We start from the raw sequence: 17,008 nt of genomic DNA on the forward strand, positions 1-17,008 counted from the left end.
GCTGACTGCCTCCACTGGCTTACCTGGTATTCGCTATATGCTCCTTTAAATGACTTTGATAGCTTTTCTTCACAAAGCTAAGCTACTATTTAAATAGTCACTTCCTTAGCTGTTCTGAGCAACTCTAATCCTAATTCATTTTTCTCAAGGCATGACACACTCGCATTTATGCCATCACTACAGATGCTGCATCATACCATGTACCATAGTTAGCTCTCCTCATCTTTCTATATGTAACCATCCACTTCCATTTTATTGTTGTTCTCTGAATTCTCTTCAGTTTATCCTGAGGTGCCAAGAGCCAGCATCAAGCAGTAAATTTCATCTTTTACCTAAACCTTTAAATTACTCTTGTCCCTAATGATTCCAAATTCCTTGACAAGCTTGGAGGGAGAGCTGAAGAAAATGAGAAAGTGCATTAGTTTTTATAGCTTGAATCCAGATGCACATCATTCTGCTCAGAGTGTGTCTTTCTTGGGGGGAGTTTAATTTAAATTTTCTGACTTTTTAGGGTGGGAGACAGGTGTACTTCTGGTTGATATCAAGTTCTGGAAATAAGGTCCTCTATTTCCAGAGATAAAGGAAGTAATTGGAAGCTTTACACTTAGATAAACATTTGGTTCTAAAAAGCTTTTGTTTACAATTTTTCCCTTCTTTTTGGGCTCTGGGTATAATCCAAGTTCTGATTGTACAAAATTAGAAGTCTGGCTTTTGTGCAGATGGACTTGGACAGCTGAGGTTTCCAATGCCTTCAGGACAATGGTCTACCCAGTATTACTGATTGTAGGTTCACTGAGACCAGGTGCTGGTTTAGATGAGTGGCTCTACTTTTCGCCCTGAATACTTTAGGGACTAGTTAACTCATTCTCTTTGGATTTTGCATAATTAAGTGTGTGTGGTTTGACCTTCTTTCTCATCTTTCTTCCCTTTCCCCCTGTTTTTCTTCACGCAGCAGTCTTGCTGTTGTTATACCTTTCTGGAATTGAGTTTTGTGCTCCTAGCAGAAAAGTTTGATGAGGCTGCAGGAACAGAAATCCGTGTCCCCTCTCTCCTCTGTAGGTGTTGGAGCACTGCTGCAGAGCCTACGTGGTGCAGTGTTCCCTGCCAGGTATGCTGCAGTACCGGTGCCTCTGCATTCAGTCCTTCTGCACTGAAACAAAATAAGTGATCACAGGGAATGACAGGGTAGAACAGAAGGGAAAGGTGTGTCAGAATGATGGCAAAGAGATACCAGCGTGTGGTTTCTGTTTGTGTTCACATAAACTCATTGAGTTGTCTCAGTCTGGCCTGACATCCACCTCAGGGGTCAGAGAAAGGAGCTGCTAGTTTGCTGAGGCTGGGAAGTATAAACAGAGAGAAACTCCCAGGAGCTTTGACTTACTTGAATTAGTGTGTCTGAGAAGCAGCCTGGATTATTGAACTTTTGCCTCCATCACTCACCACGATCCCCTCTTTGCTCTTAATTCTTTAACTGTGCCTCCTTCAAAAATTGTGTCCCCTGTGCCATGGCTTGTCACTGGCATAAAATTGTTTCCAAACAGCCCCAGTTGCCCTGTGATAGAAGGAAGCTTTTTCAATGCTGCTAGCACTGCTCTAACAGCTGTGATTGAAATGAGGGTGGATTTTATGGGATTTGTGTGAGAAAAATAATTTGGGAGAGGGTCACTGTGTTAAAAGTGGTTCCAACTGTTGCTTGCTTCATTTGAACCTCTAATGGCCCTGAAGTAAGTGTTTTAAAAAGTGATACTATTGCTAAAGTGCTAAATCTGTTACCTTTATTACCTTTAGCAGCTTTTGGTATTGATTCCTGCTGTTAATATGCACATCATCAGAGGCAAATGGCAACATGGGCTTCTCTAGAAGCTGCTGTGTAGGTGAGAGGATAATAGCTCAGAGGAGAGACACCAATTGTCACACACTCTTATCTGCCTTTCTTCTGTCCCTCATGGGTATCGATTGGATTTTTTATCTTGTCAAATTGTTTCACTACAGAATTAAGGCTGCAAAACGTGTTCTGGTGCCTTGGGATTGCCCTTCTCAAATACTGGTTAGCCTTAGGTGGCTGTGTGGAAAAAGCAGGCAACAGTTTTGGGTGCAAATTGCTTATGACAAAACAAGCTTTTAACTGTACTACTTCTGTTTGTTGTGTGAGAAAAAAGGGGGTAAGTTTTGAGTTTGGTCTGCATAAGATATTCTTGCTGAATGCTTTTCCTGAGGAGAAAGCTGGTGGTGACTGACAGCATAAAACACATGGCAGCATGAAGGGAGATTAGTCACACAATTAGTTGCTAAGGACTAGTTTGTAAGATTTACTGTGTGCCAAATCATTGTGATTGGGAATGCTGTGGGATCTTGAAATGAGTGTTTTGACCATTTGTGACATGGAGGTTTCCATAGGCTTAATTCTCCAGGGAAATCTTCACCCTTTGGATATCAGTGCATTAAGACCAGCAGTGGTCCTTCTAGGCCAGTACGAAACATTCATCTTGTGCAGGTGAGGAGATGCAGGGAGCTCAGTGCAGAAATCAGAGGGTTTTTTCAGCACAGTCATTGCAGCTCAGCAGTCCTCTTTCTAAGATTGTCTTGTGTTTTGTCTAATAGATTCATCCTCTAACTAGAAAATACGACTTTCCTCATAACTGGAAGGCAGGTGTTTGGTTGTCACAGGTTCAAGAGTGGAAGGTGCTATCTTGGAGCCAACAGCTGCTATGAGAACAAGCAGGAGCAGGCTCGGTTTTAACAAAGTTGCAAACCTCATGACATTCATAGACTTGCATCAGCACCCACTGGCAAATGGGGAAGGATCTATATTGGATTTCCTCTTGTGTTTTGCAAGACACTGGCACTGTCTTCCTCTTGTTTGGTTCTGCTGTCCTTGGGCAGTGGGAGATAAAGCAGTAAGTGGTGGTATGATGGACACATGGCACAGCTTACTTTGGTCAGGGTGGGATGAAAACATGGGTATTATTTTCCTTGCTTTGACATCCCCCTGACTATCAGAGCAGCCAGTCTGGGACTCTTCTGTGACCCTGCACAGAAAAGCAGGGATCTACTCTGGCTTTGCCACCTGAAACAGCCTTGGGTCTTGCCTATGATGTTGGCAGTAGGGATGTGATGAAAGGTCTGATTCTTCCTCTTAGGCAGATGTTGCCATAAGGTGGAAATTTCAGTATTATCTCCTACCCACACTTAAAATCTCAGCTAAGGTCAAAATAAGTCCAAGGACTATTTGTTGCGTTAGTTTTTATAAACATTTACATTGAAGCTCAAGAAATCAATAAGCATAAAGTATTACATAATTCCAGTGGAAAGCCAGGAGTAATAAGCTCTGGCCTGTGTGCCTTTTAGAATGCAACTGGAACTGGCATCTCTTAATTGCAGCTTGCCTTTCAGGTCATCAGTTTGATTTCTTGAATATGTAATTCACCCAGATCATTTGGCTTTGGGGTGTCTGACATGATCTGCGTGTCTTCTCATGTGTTTTTTAACTCAGTCGTGGTACTTTGGAATAAATGCTGCCTTTAGTCTGAGTTGTGTAAAATTAAAGTTTGAATTACGTTCAAATTTCTGTGTTATCAAGAAATGTCAAGTTTGCTCAGTGATAGATCATCCAGACATGCTGAAGTGTAGTGGTGGAAGTAGGCAGATCTTTCAAGCTCTGGAAAATTCTGGAGAAATACTGAATCCTTAGCAGGCACAGACTGCTTACATAGCTATTTCTGTAGTGGACAATATCAGATCTTCCATGTGCTACCTGGAAGTTTCACACAGGAGTGCAGTATGTATTAGAACCTTAACCAGTGTCTATGAAGTCATCTGGAATCTCTGCTTTCTTCTGTGGCTGAGACTGCAAGCTACTAACCACTCTTGTCATGCTTTGCATTTTATTGTGTTTACATATATATATATATATGTATCTTGCCCTGACAAGGTCAGTTTTTACTGTTAATGGCTCTGTGCCTCTAAAATGAGCTGTGCAAGTATGAGCGGCATTTTGTCCTCCCTGTGCACCTCCAGTATAAATGGACTTAGTAAATTCTTCAGAGTTGTGTTAATGTTGGCAACGTAAGACCTTGAAAGGTTTAGCTCTAACTTTCTGTATCAGGCGAAGTCTGAATGCTCAGTTCTAAAAACTGCAATATTCCTAGGATAGTTTATGCAGAAATAATAAAACCGGATAAACCCATGACTTGTGGTTGTGTAAGTATTTAAATGTCTTCTTGCTGGTTTGTTTTTTGGTTGTGTTTTGGTTTTTTGGGTTTTTGTGTTTTGTGTGTGTGTGTGTTTTGTTCCTCTGCTATTTGCTGCTCTGCAAATGTGAAGCTCCTGTAATTGAAGATTGTATCCCTGTTGCACTGCCCAGGATTTGTCAGCCACCTGCTATTTTTGTCTGGTTGTTTAGGATAACCTCCCCTTGGCTGCTGACTCAGTGTCAGGGAGTACCAGGGGGTTAGTGCATCTTCTGACAGATGAGATTTTAAAATTTAAAAAAAAAAAAAAAGTTTTCCTTTTACAAAAATGCATTTTTATTGGTCTAACAATCCTGATCTGAAAATAAGTGCTGTTCTAGTTAACAATTGTGTATCATAGTCTTCTTAATATGTATCTACTAAAGAGTTACCTTCTGCAAAGAAGACAGATAACTGCTGCTTCCCTGTCAAAAACAAAGCAAACAACAGAAAGCCCAAAAGCAGAAACCGCAATAAAAAAAAAAAAGACCAAAATCAAACAAACAAAAAAACCCCAAACCAACCAAAAGCCTCAACAAAATGTATTGGCTCATAACGTTTTCAGTCAGCCTCCAAAGTGATGGAATAGTGATGTTGTTTTGTATTTTGGCTAATTAATTGCACAACCCTGGACTGATGGAAAGCAGTTTGGTTGAGCATCAGCTGCAATTGCAAGCTGTAAAGCCCGTGGATGAAATGATTCATGTGCAGCAGCAGGATCTCCAGACTGAATTAGAGGCCTGTATTGACTGTGGCACTGTGCATTATTTAGAGCACTGATTCTGTGCCATTGGATGTCTGAAGCAATTAACTGCCTCTCTCTGCTGAACAATCATCTCTTTTTTTGTGAGTTCCTCCATATCAATAGTGACTTTTAGGATAATTTCTTTATTTTGGTGGCAAGAAAAATAAAATGAAGTTTTTCTGTTTGTTGGTTTTTTTCATTCTCATTCTTGCACTATTTTTTTCCCTCCATATGAAAAAATAAAGTATTGAGAACATTTTGGCATCTATAATGTTTTTATATTCTTCTAGGAAATAATGGAAGAGCTCTGGAAGAGTGTGAAAAAGAGATTTATGTTTAATGTCTGTTCCAATTTCCCCCAAGGTTCAGCAATCTGTTGACCTGAATGTCACAGTATTGCTTGTCTGAAAAAACAACCAGACAAAAAACCCAAAACAATCCAGACTCCTACTATTAGCCCATATCTTTAGGACTTTCTAACCTTAAACTGAGTTGGGCTTGGCTTCAGCAGTAGCTTAAGGGATTGGTAATTACTCCTAGCTAGCAAGCAGTGGCCATTCCTCCAACATTGTATTGGTCCAAGCCCAGTTTTGGTTCTTGCAGCTCCATGCAGTTTGGCAGAGTTCCAGCTCAGGGGAGAGCAGAAGTGAGGCCCCTCTGCAGAGGTGCATAGGAACCAGGTGGTCCCTGTGGCCTTCTCAATTTTTTTTCTTTCCAGAGATGGTTTGCTGGTGCAAGTTGGGAACTTTGGTGTCTTGCTCCATTGGTCCTGGCTGGACCAGTCATGAAAGCTGCTTTCCTCCAGTGACATTGCTGTCTCATTTCTTTTTAAGTTAAGGAGCTTGTAATTTTTAACTAGCCTAAATGATAGCCATCATGTCTTGTTTGTTTATATCTTTTCACACTGCTCTAGTGCTTCCAAAAGAAGAAAACAAAAAGAATAATTTGCTTCTGAAGTCAGGCAGTAGGATGGGCAAAATTATACTCAGAACTATTGGGTCTGCTCTAGCCTTGTATTTTGGTTGTTCTCTGGGAAGGTATCCAGGAGTGCAAGTCATTAATTCTAAGATGTTTTTCATGTGGGCAGCATAGTGATTTCAAGGCCTATTCAGAACTGCTTCATTGAAAACTGGTGTTCAGAAATCAACACATCTGCCTCTGGCCTGTCTTCCCTTGATTTTTTAAGTTTCTTGCCTGTTGCTTTTCAAAACAATTTGGCTAACCCTTCCCATGAAGGAGGGAGATATGTAAGGCAAAGGTGGTTTGGGAAGAGAGTGTGAGTCAGTGATGCTGCAAATGACATACTGCTGTGGTCCAGCTGGCAAGCTGCCAGCAAGCAGGGGTTACAGTGTGCAACAGCTGGGCCTGTTCACAAATCTCACTTGAAGGGTTTGATTTTCATGGGGGATCTGAGAATCTTTGGAGCCTTATTTGCAGCAAGTCCTGAATGGTGGAATTGCAGGGAGAGAAGTTACTGAGAAATGCATTTTTATTTTTCAGGTTGGCAGCCTCGCTGGTTTCTTCTCTGTGGCGGCATCCTGTCCTATTATGACTCTCAGGAAGATGCCTGGAAGGGTTGTAAGGGAAGCATTCAAATGGCAGTGTGTGAAATTCAAGGTAACTATGATACAGTAACACTCAGCAACACAAAGCTTGTCCAGTAAGGTTGTGTTCAAGATGAGATTTCAGGTCACAGAACTATCTGCACCTTAATTTCTTTGGTGTGTATTTGTAGTGACTCAGTAACTCGCTCTGTGTGCCAGTTTTTATTCTACAGTGTTTTGAAAATGTTAAGAGAGCTGCAAGCTTCTAATATAATGGGTATTCTCTATGCAAACGGGTCACTTTTTCATGAGCTGTGGCACAACATCACACAGCTTCAAATGGTTCTTCATAAGCACAAAGCTGAACCCATAAATTTGCAGAATTCGCAGAAATGCGGGTAACTTCAGTATTACGTCTGCTCATTCATGTTGGATTGTTGCCACATCTTTGAGGTTCAGTTATGGGCTGGAAAACTGAAAGAGAGGCTTGCCAGAAGAGGATGCCCTTTTGATAAAGACTGCCATATGATACTGTACTGATGAAAAAGATGCCTCTCATAGCTATTTATCCCACATATGTAAATGTGTGTGTCCTGTCTATTCCATAACTTATAAGAGCAGTTATAGAATGGCAACAGGGCAAGTTTAGGGCTGTACATTCCTCTTCTTTTAGTACTGCTTGACCTTCCATCTAACATATCTGTTGGGATAGTCAGTTGGGTTGGGAAAGGCTGAGGGACTGGTCTGAAATCTTATGTTGCTTCCAGTTCATCCTGCAGATAACACACGAATGGACCTGATCATCCCAGGGGAACAATACTTCTATCTGAAGGCAAGAAATGCAGTTGAAAGGCAAAAGTGGCTGGTTGCACTAGGAACTGCCAAAGCCTGTCTGACTGACAGCAGGACACAGAAGGAAAAAGGCAAGAACACCTTTTTACCGGTGCACACTGTTTGTTTTTTTATTTCCCCATGCTTGCTCTAGTAGATATACACACAAAGAACTCTGTCCCACCTGTACTTCAGGTATTTGGTGCCAATAAAAGCCAAGACATGTGAAACTCTAGCTGGAAATCTTGGGTGTTAACTCTCAGTGCAGGGATTTGAAAATTTTGGCTTTTCCTTAATATATACTATGTATAAGTAATTTAAAAACCATGTGCTAATGGGTTTTGTATAGTACAAGGAGTGAGTAGCTCCTGGTTGTTGGTCACTGGGATACAGATTGTGTGCAGGTAAGACCCCCACCTTGTGCCACTGTCTAAGGGTGGCATGTGCCACCCATGATGTGCATCATACCAGTGTTTCTTGAGCTCTGGTGTTCCTCAGACCCGTTCCTTCCATGTTCTGACTGGTCTGTTTTGTGCATTTCCAGAATCATCTGTCAATTAAAATAAAAGTTTTAATTATCAGTTTTGGGTTTTTTTAGTTGGTTTTAAATGTGCATACTAATACACTGAAATGAATGTGGGTGGGTACTTCCTTTCCCTGAGGTGGGGAATTGCTTCTCATCTTAGCCTTATGTTAATCTTCACCAGGCTTTGCGTGTACTGATTCTAACTGAGTCACAACTGAGCAAAAAATGCTGCTGTGGTGTCCTGCACAAAGTGGGGATCTGATGTGCAGTGCCTTGAAACAGCACAAAGTTGTATCTATAAACTGACATACAGCAGCATAGGGTGAAAATCTACTGCTGTATGTGCAGAACTAAACCCTGTGAGTCTTATAAACATACAAATTTATTTTGTAATCCTGAGACTCTAGTGTGAGAAAAATTAATTCTGAAAAACCTTGGATTGACTGTTAGTCTGCTCAGTTCTGCACACTCCACTACAAGAAGCGTGGACATACTGGAGTGAGTCCAGCAAAAGGCCACTAAGGTGATTAAAGGAAATACCTGATGGGAAAGCATAAAAAAGATCGAGCCAGACTCAGTGAATGGATAAGAGGAAATGGACATAAATTTGAATACAAGCATCTCCGCTGTGACATTACAAACATGTTTATGTTGTGAGGGAGTACTAAAACAGGTTGCACAGGGAGATTGTGGAGTCTCCATCTTTTGCAGTGTTGAAAATCTGACTAGGCATGGGCCAGAGCAATGAGGTCTGTCTTTGAGCAGGGGAATAGGACTAGCTGGTCTCCAGACATCTCTTCCAAACTCAAGCCTTCTGTGATTCGAAGGACATATATTAAATAAATACCATTGTGTTGGACAGGATGTATCTTTTCCCTCCAGTGTTTTCTGCCCAGAATCCTGATCTTTTAATTCACAGTGAATTGTTTGCACCTTAAACTACAAAGTGAAAACAAAAAATTTGATACACAGGGCTTGTATCCATTTTAAAAGGCCTGCTAGGGTCAGGTGATGTGTACTTGATTCTTCTTTGTGTCTGAAGTCTAGGAACATACTGTTAGTTCTATGATGGTAAATAATGAAACAGTTCTTTACCTGTGAGGAGCATAATTTATGGCCAGTCCAGCTCATCTCTTTGATTTGATAGAAAATGTTTTGCAATAAGGAAGTGTTGTTTGAATTAAATTGGAAAATACTGTTACAGCAACTTTTCAAAATCATATACAGGAAGATGGATATAATATATGTAACTCTTCTTTTGTTTCACTTTTAGAGTTCACTGAAAACACAGAAGCCTTGAAGACTAAAATGTCTGAACTTAGACTGTACTGTAACCTCCTTGTTCAGCAAGTGCATAAAACCAAGGAAACCAGCATTTCGGGTGTGTCGGAACCAGAGGTACAGCTCGTGTGTAAAGTCTTGAGCATTGTGATAACTCTTCTAATTAGCCAATGCAATATTCACTCATAGGTGCTTAATACTGCACCCTCTTTCTGCAGAGAACCTGCAGGATATAATATACCTATGCAACAGTTCCTGTTTAAATGGAGTCATGGTGTATTGTTGCAAATAATGTCCCCTGTGCTGAGGCAGCAAGTAGTGAGATGAGATATGGTGTCTGTGATGCAGACAATAGCATCTTTGTAGATCATCATGTGTAGATCATCATATATAGATCAGAAAAGCAAAATATTTTTTATAAAAGGGTAACTTGCAAGAACTGCACATTTGGCTGTCCCCAAGTCATTAGTATCCTGCTCAGCAAAACACTTCTGTTCTCAACCAAAACCCTTAAAAGATCAAAAGACAATGCAGACCACAAAAAAAACCAAACAACAAACCCAAACAAAACAAAACCAACCAAGCAAAAAAAACCAAGCAAACAGAAAAAAAAACCCTTGTGAAGAGGGATTCACCTCATTTGCTAGAAAAGCTTGTGTGGAGTTTCAGGATGCCTCTCACTGGAGAAATGGGACCTCAGGTGCAGGACAGGCAGGCAAAGCATCTGAAGGTTAATCATCTCTGTAAAGATACCTGATAAACTGTTTATGGTAGATTAACAGACTGTGCAGAAGCATGATGTAGTGTATAAATGACCCTAAGGCACTATGGGTCCTTTTAGCTCACAGATGTTGACAACAGAAAAGTGATGTGTTTATTCAGCTCATAGTTCACACTTCTGGGGGAAAACTTGCTTTCCCTGATTTTACTGACATTTAACTGGGAAGATGTATTGCTAAAAGCATTTTAGTATCAATAACTCCACTTTGCAGTTTCTTCATCTTCTCTGCATTGTGGCAATGTAATACTTCATTCTGCCTGTTTTTCAATTGCAGTAATTTTTTGTTCATAGGATTTTTGAAATTATTATCTGGAGGTCATTCTGTATCTATATGATTTGTTTAGTTTTCACTTCTCCTGTCTGTGGTGTCATCAGGAATGCCATTGCTGAGTATATCAAGGCTTAGTATTTAATACATTTTCAGCACCAGGGATAAGGGGCATTGCTTTTAAAACAAGCATACTGAGCTTGTTGTGGAGAGAGGCTGACAAGAGTGGTAATTCTGTGAGAGGGCACAGCCCCAGTAGTACGTGATGCCAGTTCTCTGAGCAGATAACACATTGCATTTTAATTCATGTTGAGCAGAAGCTATTTCTGTCACAGTTATGGGCCTTGTAGATTGCTCCAAATTGATTTTCTGTGATGAGTCCTTTTTTTCCAATTGGTTTCTTCCCACAGAATGAGATTGATATGGGAGCTCTGTTAAAATCAACGTGTGATACCTTCCTCAAGACTCTTGAAGAATGTATGCAGATTGCAAACACTGCCTTCACTTCTGAGTTACTGCACCAGACCCCACCTGGATCCCCACATTTAGCAGTTCTCAGAACAAACAAGGTAATGGCCAGTATGCTTTTTTCTCAGTGTTGGCATGGATGCTAAAATGCCCTTTTCTCAGGTACCATTTGTAGAAGTAGGGAATGCATTTTTCCCTGCAGTATAGCTAGTAGTCCTCTATTGGGTATAGTATGCTATTTGTTGTGATTTGCAAGTGAGGTAGTGTAGTGAGGCTTCTTTTTTAAGAAGCAATGACCAATCTCTTAACTTTTAATGATAGTTGAAAGCTGTTAAGCATTAACTTTCACTGCCTGCTGCGGCTGCCAACATTCATGTTTCAAAATACTGTGGCTGTGTGGCAAATTGGTCCATTGTGGGATCTCACAGCAATTACTACTGTTCTAAGCCACTGTAGTGTAGGATCTGTAGTAATACACCAACAGGAGCTGATGAGCTTATCTTTTTAATGAGCAGGGCACTTTCTTGAAACCACAACTGTACACACAAAATTGGAGCATCTCTGGCAAACAGCAGATCAAGATGTATTTAGGAAGGTAGATGCATCACTGAATCTGGGAAGTGAGATAACTTCACCATACCTGGTATCTGGCCTCATGTTTCTTCTGTTTTTTCATGATTTTTTCTTAAGGAAATAAAGCATCATTGCAAAGAAAACTCACTGCCTTGGTTTTTAGCACATGCTGTCAGGTATCCCACTTAGCACTTGCCAGCTAGCTTCTGAAAATCTCCTGGTTTTCTTTCTTTTTTTTTTTTTCTTTCTTTCTTTATTTATTTTCAATATTTGAATGGTGTAATAATGTAGTAACTTTTTAATGTTCGTCTATGTACTGCCTCCACGTCAGATTAGTGAGCATATACTTCACTTTTCAGCTTTTTTCCTCACTCCAACTTGTGTTCAATAAAATGTAAAGTTTGAGAAGCATGATACAGTCTTCTTGCTTTAAAGAATATTCTCCCTTTCCACTTATCTTACAGATAAAGCACTCTGTCTTGTCCACTCACACCTCAACAGAAAGGTATAATACAAGTCTTTACTGTCAGTCTCTTTCTAATCTGTTTATAGTAGTATCTTTCCATATTTTTAATATTACTAGTAGCAGGTGGAGGCAGGATTTTATTGCTCTGAGCTGTGTACTTGGAAGCAGACACAGTAAATGGGAGCTGGCTCACCCCACTTAATGTCTCTTTTCTTCAGTCCCTTTCCTTTTATTTTGTTCAAGCATCCACTTGGTGACTGGTCAGTCAGCAGCCAGCTCTCTCCCACTTCAGTGCTCTTTCCTGTATCTTAGGTTCCATTTCATAACTCATGAGGTTGGGGAGCAGGCTATGGTTGGTGGAGTAGATGCAAGGTTATATATTTTAAAATACTAATGGTGGCATATTCATTTAGCTTTAACACCCACCTGTGGTTTTCCTTTTTTGGAATCAATTGTACATATTTTTTTTCTCTTTCTAATAAAGGTCATTGTAAATATATTCAGACTCTGTAAATTGAGGCTGCATCATTAATCTTACCTCTGCAAAGAGCTGAATCGTTCCTTTTATTATATTAGAGAAAATCTTTTGCTCAGAGCAGTCTGTGACAGTATATAATTTCTGTCAGTTGCTTTTCTGTTCTTGTTTATTGTGTGTTTTCACAGAAAGAAGCTTACCAAGCGATGTTTTTTACACTTACCATTATTCTTTCCTTTCCTTCAGGCAGATGGAATTAAACCCTTGTGAAAATGGCTCTGTAAAACCAGAAATTAACCATCAAGAGCAAACCCTTATTAAAAGTCTGGAATGCATAAACCTGGAAACAAATGAGGGGAGCAGTGATGTTTCTATTGAAGATCACATAGCAGAGGGTTTGTCAAGTAAATGTATGTACTGGTTTTTATCCAGAATCGTTGCTCTTTAAGTGTAAATGGAGGGAAATAGAGGCTGCCTGTGAGAGTGCTGATACCTTGCTTCTTAGGAGAGGGAGTGCCAGTGTAATTTAGTCTTCTCTCTACCCATAGTCAAGCCTTGCCAGTGCAGCTTCTGCCCTTGTTTGTCGGGAAGAGCACAGTGAACAACACGCAGATTAATACAATCCAAGTATTGCCCTTTATTGAGAGTAGCAGTAGCCCTTTTATACACAGTCAGGCTGATAACATAATATAAGCATATTGCTGAGCACATTCTTCATATGCCACAGGGCACTATCTAACTGGTTAAATACAACTGTTTATGTGCTGTCTATGCAATGCTTTCCCATCCTGTTATTATTCTTTTCTGTTGCCAACTCCCTTATCTTTTGCCCATAGTTGATCTTTTAATAACCTTGCAGCTGGGCCTCAAGGCCCTTAGCTCACTCTGGCTAATGCTAAATAGCCAGGATTGCTCACATGTCTATTTTCTTCCAAAGATTCTCCCAACACTTGTTGATAGCTAGCTTGGGACTGAATGGTGAAGGAAATTAAAAATTCCTTTTTTTTTTTTTGGGCAAGTGGGGACTCCCCTAGATGATGACTGACACACATAACAGCACAGCCTGACAGAGCTTGGGCTCTCCTTGCACTTCGGACACTTTGTTCCCAGAGGCCCTCCCCTGGGAATGCTGGCACCTCTGCTAGCATGTAGGGCTGCAGTGTCAGAAGGCAGACATAGAAGCTTTGTGTGCCTGTCTGGGAGGCATTGACCCTGTAGTCACTCTTGATCCCCCTGACAGATCTTTACAGAAAATTAACCCTTTTTCTGCAGCTAAGAGTAAACTAGAAAACACCTTATTTCTTTCATTACTTTAGCAACAGCAAGAAACTTAGATTTGGGCATGACTTCAGTAAAACACTGTTGAACTATTTTAGTATAAAATTCCATCCAAAGCAGCTATATTGTTAAGTGTTTCTGAAGTAAATTTTGGTAAGTCTATGATCTCTACTTGTCCTATTGAATGGACTGTATCATTCTCGAACAGTAGCTTTCTCTACCTGGCTGTTATTCCAAAACATAAATATGCAGTTTGTGAATCAGGTGAAGCTTTTAGGCCTAAATTAATGAACATGGTGATATTTCTCCCACATGGGTTTTCTTTGGAGTTTTTCCCACTTCTGTGGGTGGTGGTGTAGTGTGGTAAGTCCCTGCAGGATTACTTATTATTTAGCATAATACCTCAAGAATACAGTACTAAAGCAAAGAGGCCAGACTAATTCAAGTCAGCCTGTTGGTATCATTTAGCTGCTGAAATTGTTTCTATGCAAAATAGAGAAAAGCTTACCCTCTCTTGGAGCTGTGTATTTGAGATGCAGTTTTGCTGGCAGTACAGGGTAGAGTAGGATGTGTGGTGCCATCCCTATGGGGTGGGCTGACCCAGGTAGCCTGCAGCTCTGTCGCACCCCACTGTATTTGGCTGCTCCCTATGAGCCCAGGAACTTTGACCTGTCTCACATACTCATCCCTCTCTGTCCCCTTTACTAAAAGGAGACAATCTTTAAAAACACTCAAGCACTTCAGGCTCATAGGAAATTTCTGTTTGTCATTTAGAGCTTACAGTGTCTGAGCTTGAAATGTCAGAAGACCCTGGGCTTTATGCATAGCACTTCTGTGGAGTCACTGGGCTGTTTCTCTACTCGCCAGACCATGTGTCTTGGAGAAGGACAGAGAAGTGAAAAATTTCAGTTCCTCAGTAGAGTCACTTTGCTTGTGAATGAGGCATGGTCAGTAATGACTGAGGCCTCTTCTTTCTGCCCTGAGGTGAATGGATGAAGTCTCATTGCTGTTACCCAGTGCAAGTGCTTCTTTTTGTACCCAGTACTTGGCTTATTCAGTGGTTCTGCAAGTAATAAGGACTGCTGTAAGCTTGCTTTCAGACTTCACTTGGAGGAAGAGAGTTCCTTGCATCTTGAACCCTTCGGCTAGAAGCTTCAGGTCTAAAATCCTCACTGGCACTTGAAAGCATTCATTTCCTGGAGAGACAGATTCCCTGGGAAACCCTGGATGTTAGTTTGACAGTCTGGCAGCAAGATGTGTTGTAGCCATGGCAGATTCTGTGATTATGTCAGACTTTGTCTTCCTTTGGAGCTGCTTGTATACTGATCTTTAGCTTTGAAATGGATGCCTTTGACCCCAGAGAAGAAATATAATAGACTACAGTGAACAACAGGCACATGGATCTTTTTCTGGGAAACTTTAAAGATATTCATACAGATCAGGGAGAACCTAGCAACCTTTGATGTCATAGCAGTGTCCGTCAAAGCAGCCAGTTTACTCATTTACCAGAAGAAGCAAACAGGTCACTATTGATCTTTTGCTTTTGAAAATGCACTGTGCCACTTTATCAGCTGTGGGGAAGCTCCAGCCATGTGAGAAGTAATCTCTCTTGCAAGGGGTCTTCCCCCTGCTGCACCCAACTGTTTCTTCAATGTTCTTCTCTTGTAAGGATGAGAATGTGTGGGGCTCACCTGCATTGGAGCCTGGTGCTTGGTTTGTGTGATTAAAAGAATTGGGGAGGGGACTGATTGAATCGCGGTCTGACCACCTGACAGACCTGTGGTGAGAGTCGTGGTGCTGGCAGGGAAAGCTTTTAAGCTTGCATGATACAGATACCCAAGTGCCTTCTTTCATATAGAAAGCATCTTGATGAACAGGAATAACAATATATGGGTATGTGGCTATTTTAGTTTTCTGTTTTCTTTTTTTTTTTTTTTTCCTGTGTCCTATAAATGTAAGGCATTAAAGAAGATGGAGAGAACAAGCTGCAAGCTGCAGAAAGCTGTGGTGCACACAAGTTGCTGCAGTCAGAAACAGATTCTTTAAGTGGACTGGCACTGTGTGAGCAAGACAGAAATGAAAGCCATTCTCCTACCTTCTTCAGTGTCATGAGCAATAGGTAGTACAGTTTTCAATTAAAAGGATTATTGCAACTTTGTTAAGCCTCTAATTAACTCATTTTTAAGACTCTTCTTTGTGTAAAGCTGTATTTGCAGAGGTTATTTAACAGGACTGCATACAGCACAGTAACTGAAGATATCCTTTGTAGAATTAATTGTACAGAATGGAATGGAAAGTTTTTTTGCACACCACCAAATGTGTATTTTCTGCAATCACGTACTTTAACCTAGCGAAGCAAAAGCCCTGATGATGCTTAAGGTCTATAAGTATTACCTCAGTGAATATGAAGTAGGCATGAAATGTAATTTTGCCTTTAGAAACTGCACAAAAGGAGTTGCTAAGGTAGTGATCTTTTCTGCTTGTCCTGGACACCAGGTTCAGTGATATTGAACTTCGAGAGGAGCAGGGCATACCAACAGAAGAGTTTCTGGAGTCATGTTATGCAATTGTGCCTGTCCTGGGTAAGTAGCTCCTTTACTTCTGACTCCTTTTGACAGCTGCCAGCTGTAAGAAATGGTGGAGTAGTTGGTTTGGAGAATTTATTTCTTTGGTAAGGTGATAGAGTAGATACAGTTCCTATCAACAGAATATGTTTGACTGGTACCAGATGTTTTTTACTTCTTTGCTTTATAGAGGATTCACTCTCGTTTAGATGGAGCCCATTTATAAGATGTCTGGATATCCATGAGTCTGTCTGGAACAGCAGTTTCTTCTCCTCAGAAGAGCCTTATGCATCCAGTACAGCTGACAGCAACATTATCAGCTGTACTATATATTTGATTTTCCTAAGATTTCTATCTTCAGTTAGTACAGCCCCCCACCTGCTTGGCCCCTGCATCTAACAGGTGATATGCAGACCCTGTGAGCATGCAGCCTTTCAAAGACTTCCACATTGTAGGCCAGTGTATTTTCACACTTGTATCAACTGGGATGGATTGGTTCTACACTGAAGAAAGACTTTGGGTAATTGTTTTAGTATTTACCTGCCATTTGGAAGGATTTTTAAGAGAGTAAATTAATTGAATTTTTACTAAGTCATGAGGACTGGAAAAAGACACAGTTTTAAAGTATGACCTTTTCTTTTCTTCTAGACAAGCTGGGACCCACTGTTTTTGCTCCTGTTAAAATGGATTTTGTAGGTAACATCAAGGTAACAATTTATTTCTAGCACTGACTTTTTTTAAAACACAGTATCTATTTTAGGCATTAAAGCTGAAGAATCTTTGTTGTAGAAATCAAGGCTGGAAGGCTGTTTAATATTTGATAACGTTGCCATCTGTCAGATCAGAATGCTGAACTGCCCCTAATTCTGTTTGTACAGTACATGCTGTGTTTAATAAATCCATTTGGTTTGCGTGAACTTCCTAAATACTTGACTGACTGCCAAGTAAAAGGTCTGTCACACCTAATGAATATGACTTT

The 17,008-nt window shown here is 40.6% G+C and overlaps 1 protein-coding gene across 1 annotated transcript in view; it reads left to right on the forward strand.

The window, feature by feature from the left end:
• Positions 1 to 17,008, forward strand: part of PLEKHA8 (pleckstrin homology domain containing A8) — a 30,138-nt gene that overhangs the window by 4,327 nt on the left and 8,803 nt on the right. The window contains exons 2-10 of the mRNA XM_030445465.1: positions 6,475 to 6,591; positions 7,286 to 7,441; positions 9,149 to 9,273; positions 10,616 to 10,774; positions 11,711 to 11,751; positions 12,434 to 12,597; positions 15,425 to 15,584; positions 15,962 to 16,047; positions 16,678 to 16,736. Of these exons, the coding sequence (XP_030301325.1) occupies positions 6,475 to 6,591; positions 7,286 to 7,441; positions 9,149 to 9,273; positions 10,616 to 10,774; positions 11,711 to 11,751; positions 12,434 to 12,597; positions 15,425 to 15,584; positions 15,962 to 16,047; positions 16,678 to 16,736 (1,067 nt within the window). The remainder of the gene's footprint in view (positions 1 to 6,474; positions 6,592 to 7,285; positions 7,442 to 9,148; positions 9,274 to 10,615; positions 10,775 to 11,710; positions 11,752 to 12,433; positions 12,598 to 15,424; positions 15,585 to 15,961; positions 16,048 to 16,677; positions 16,737 to 17,008) is intronic.

The sequence above is a fragment of the Calypte anna genome, chromosome 2 (genome assembly GCF_003957555.1).
Source record: "Calypte anna isolate BGI_N300 chromosome 2, bCalAnn1_v1.p, whole genome shotgun sequence".
Lineage (NCBI taxonomy): Eukaryota > Metazoa > Chordata > Aves > Apodiformes > Trochilidae > Calypte > Calypte anna.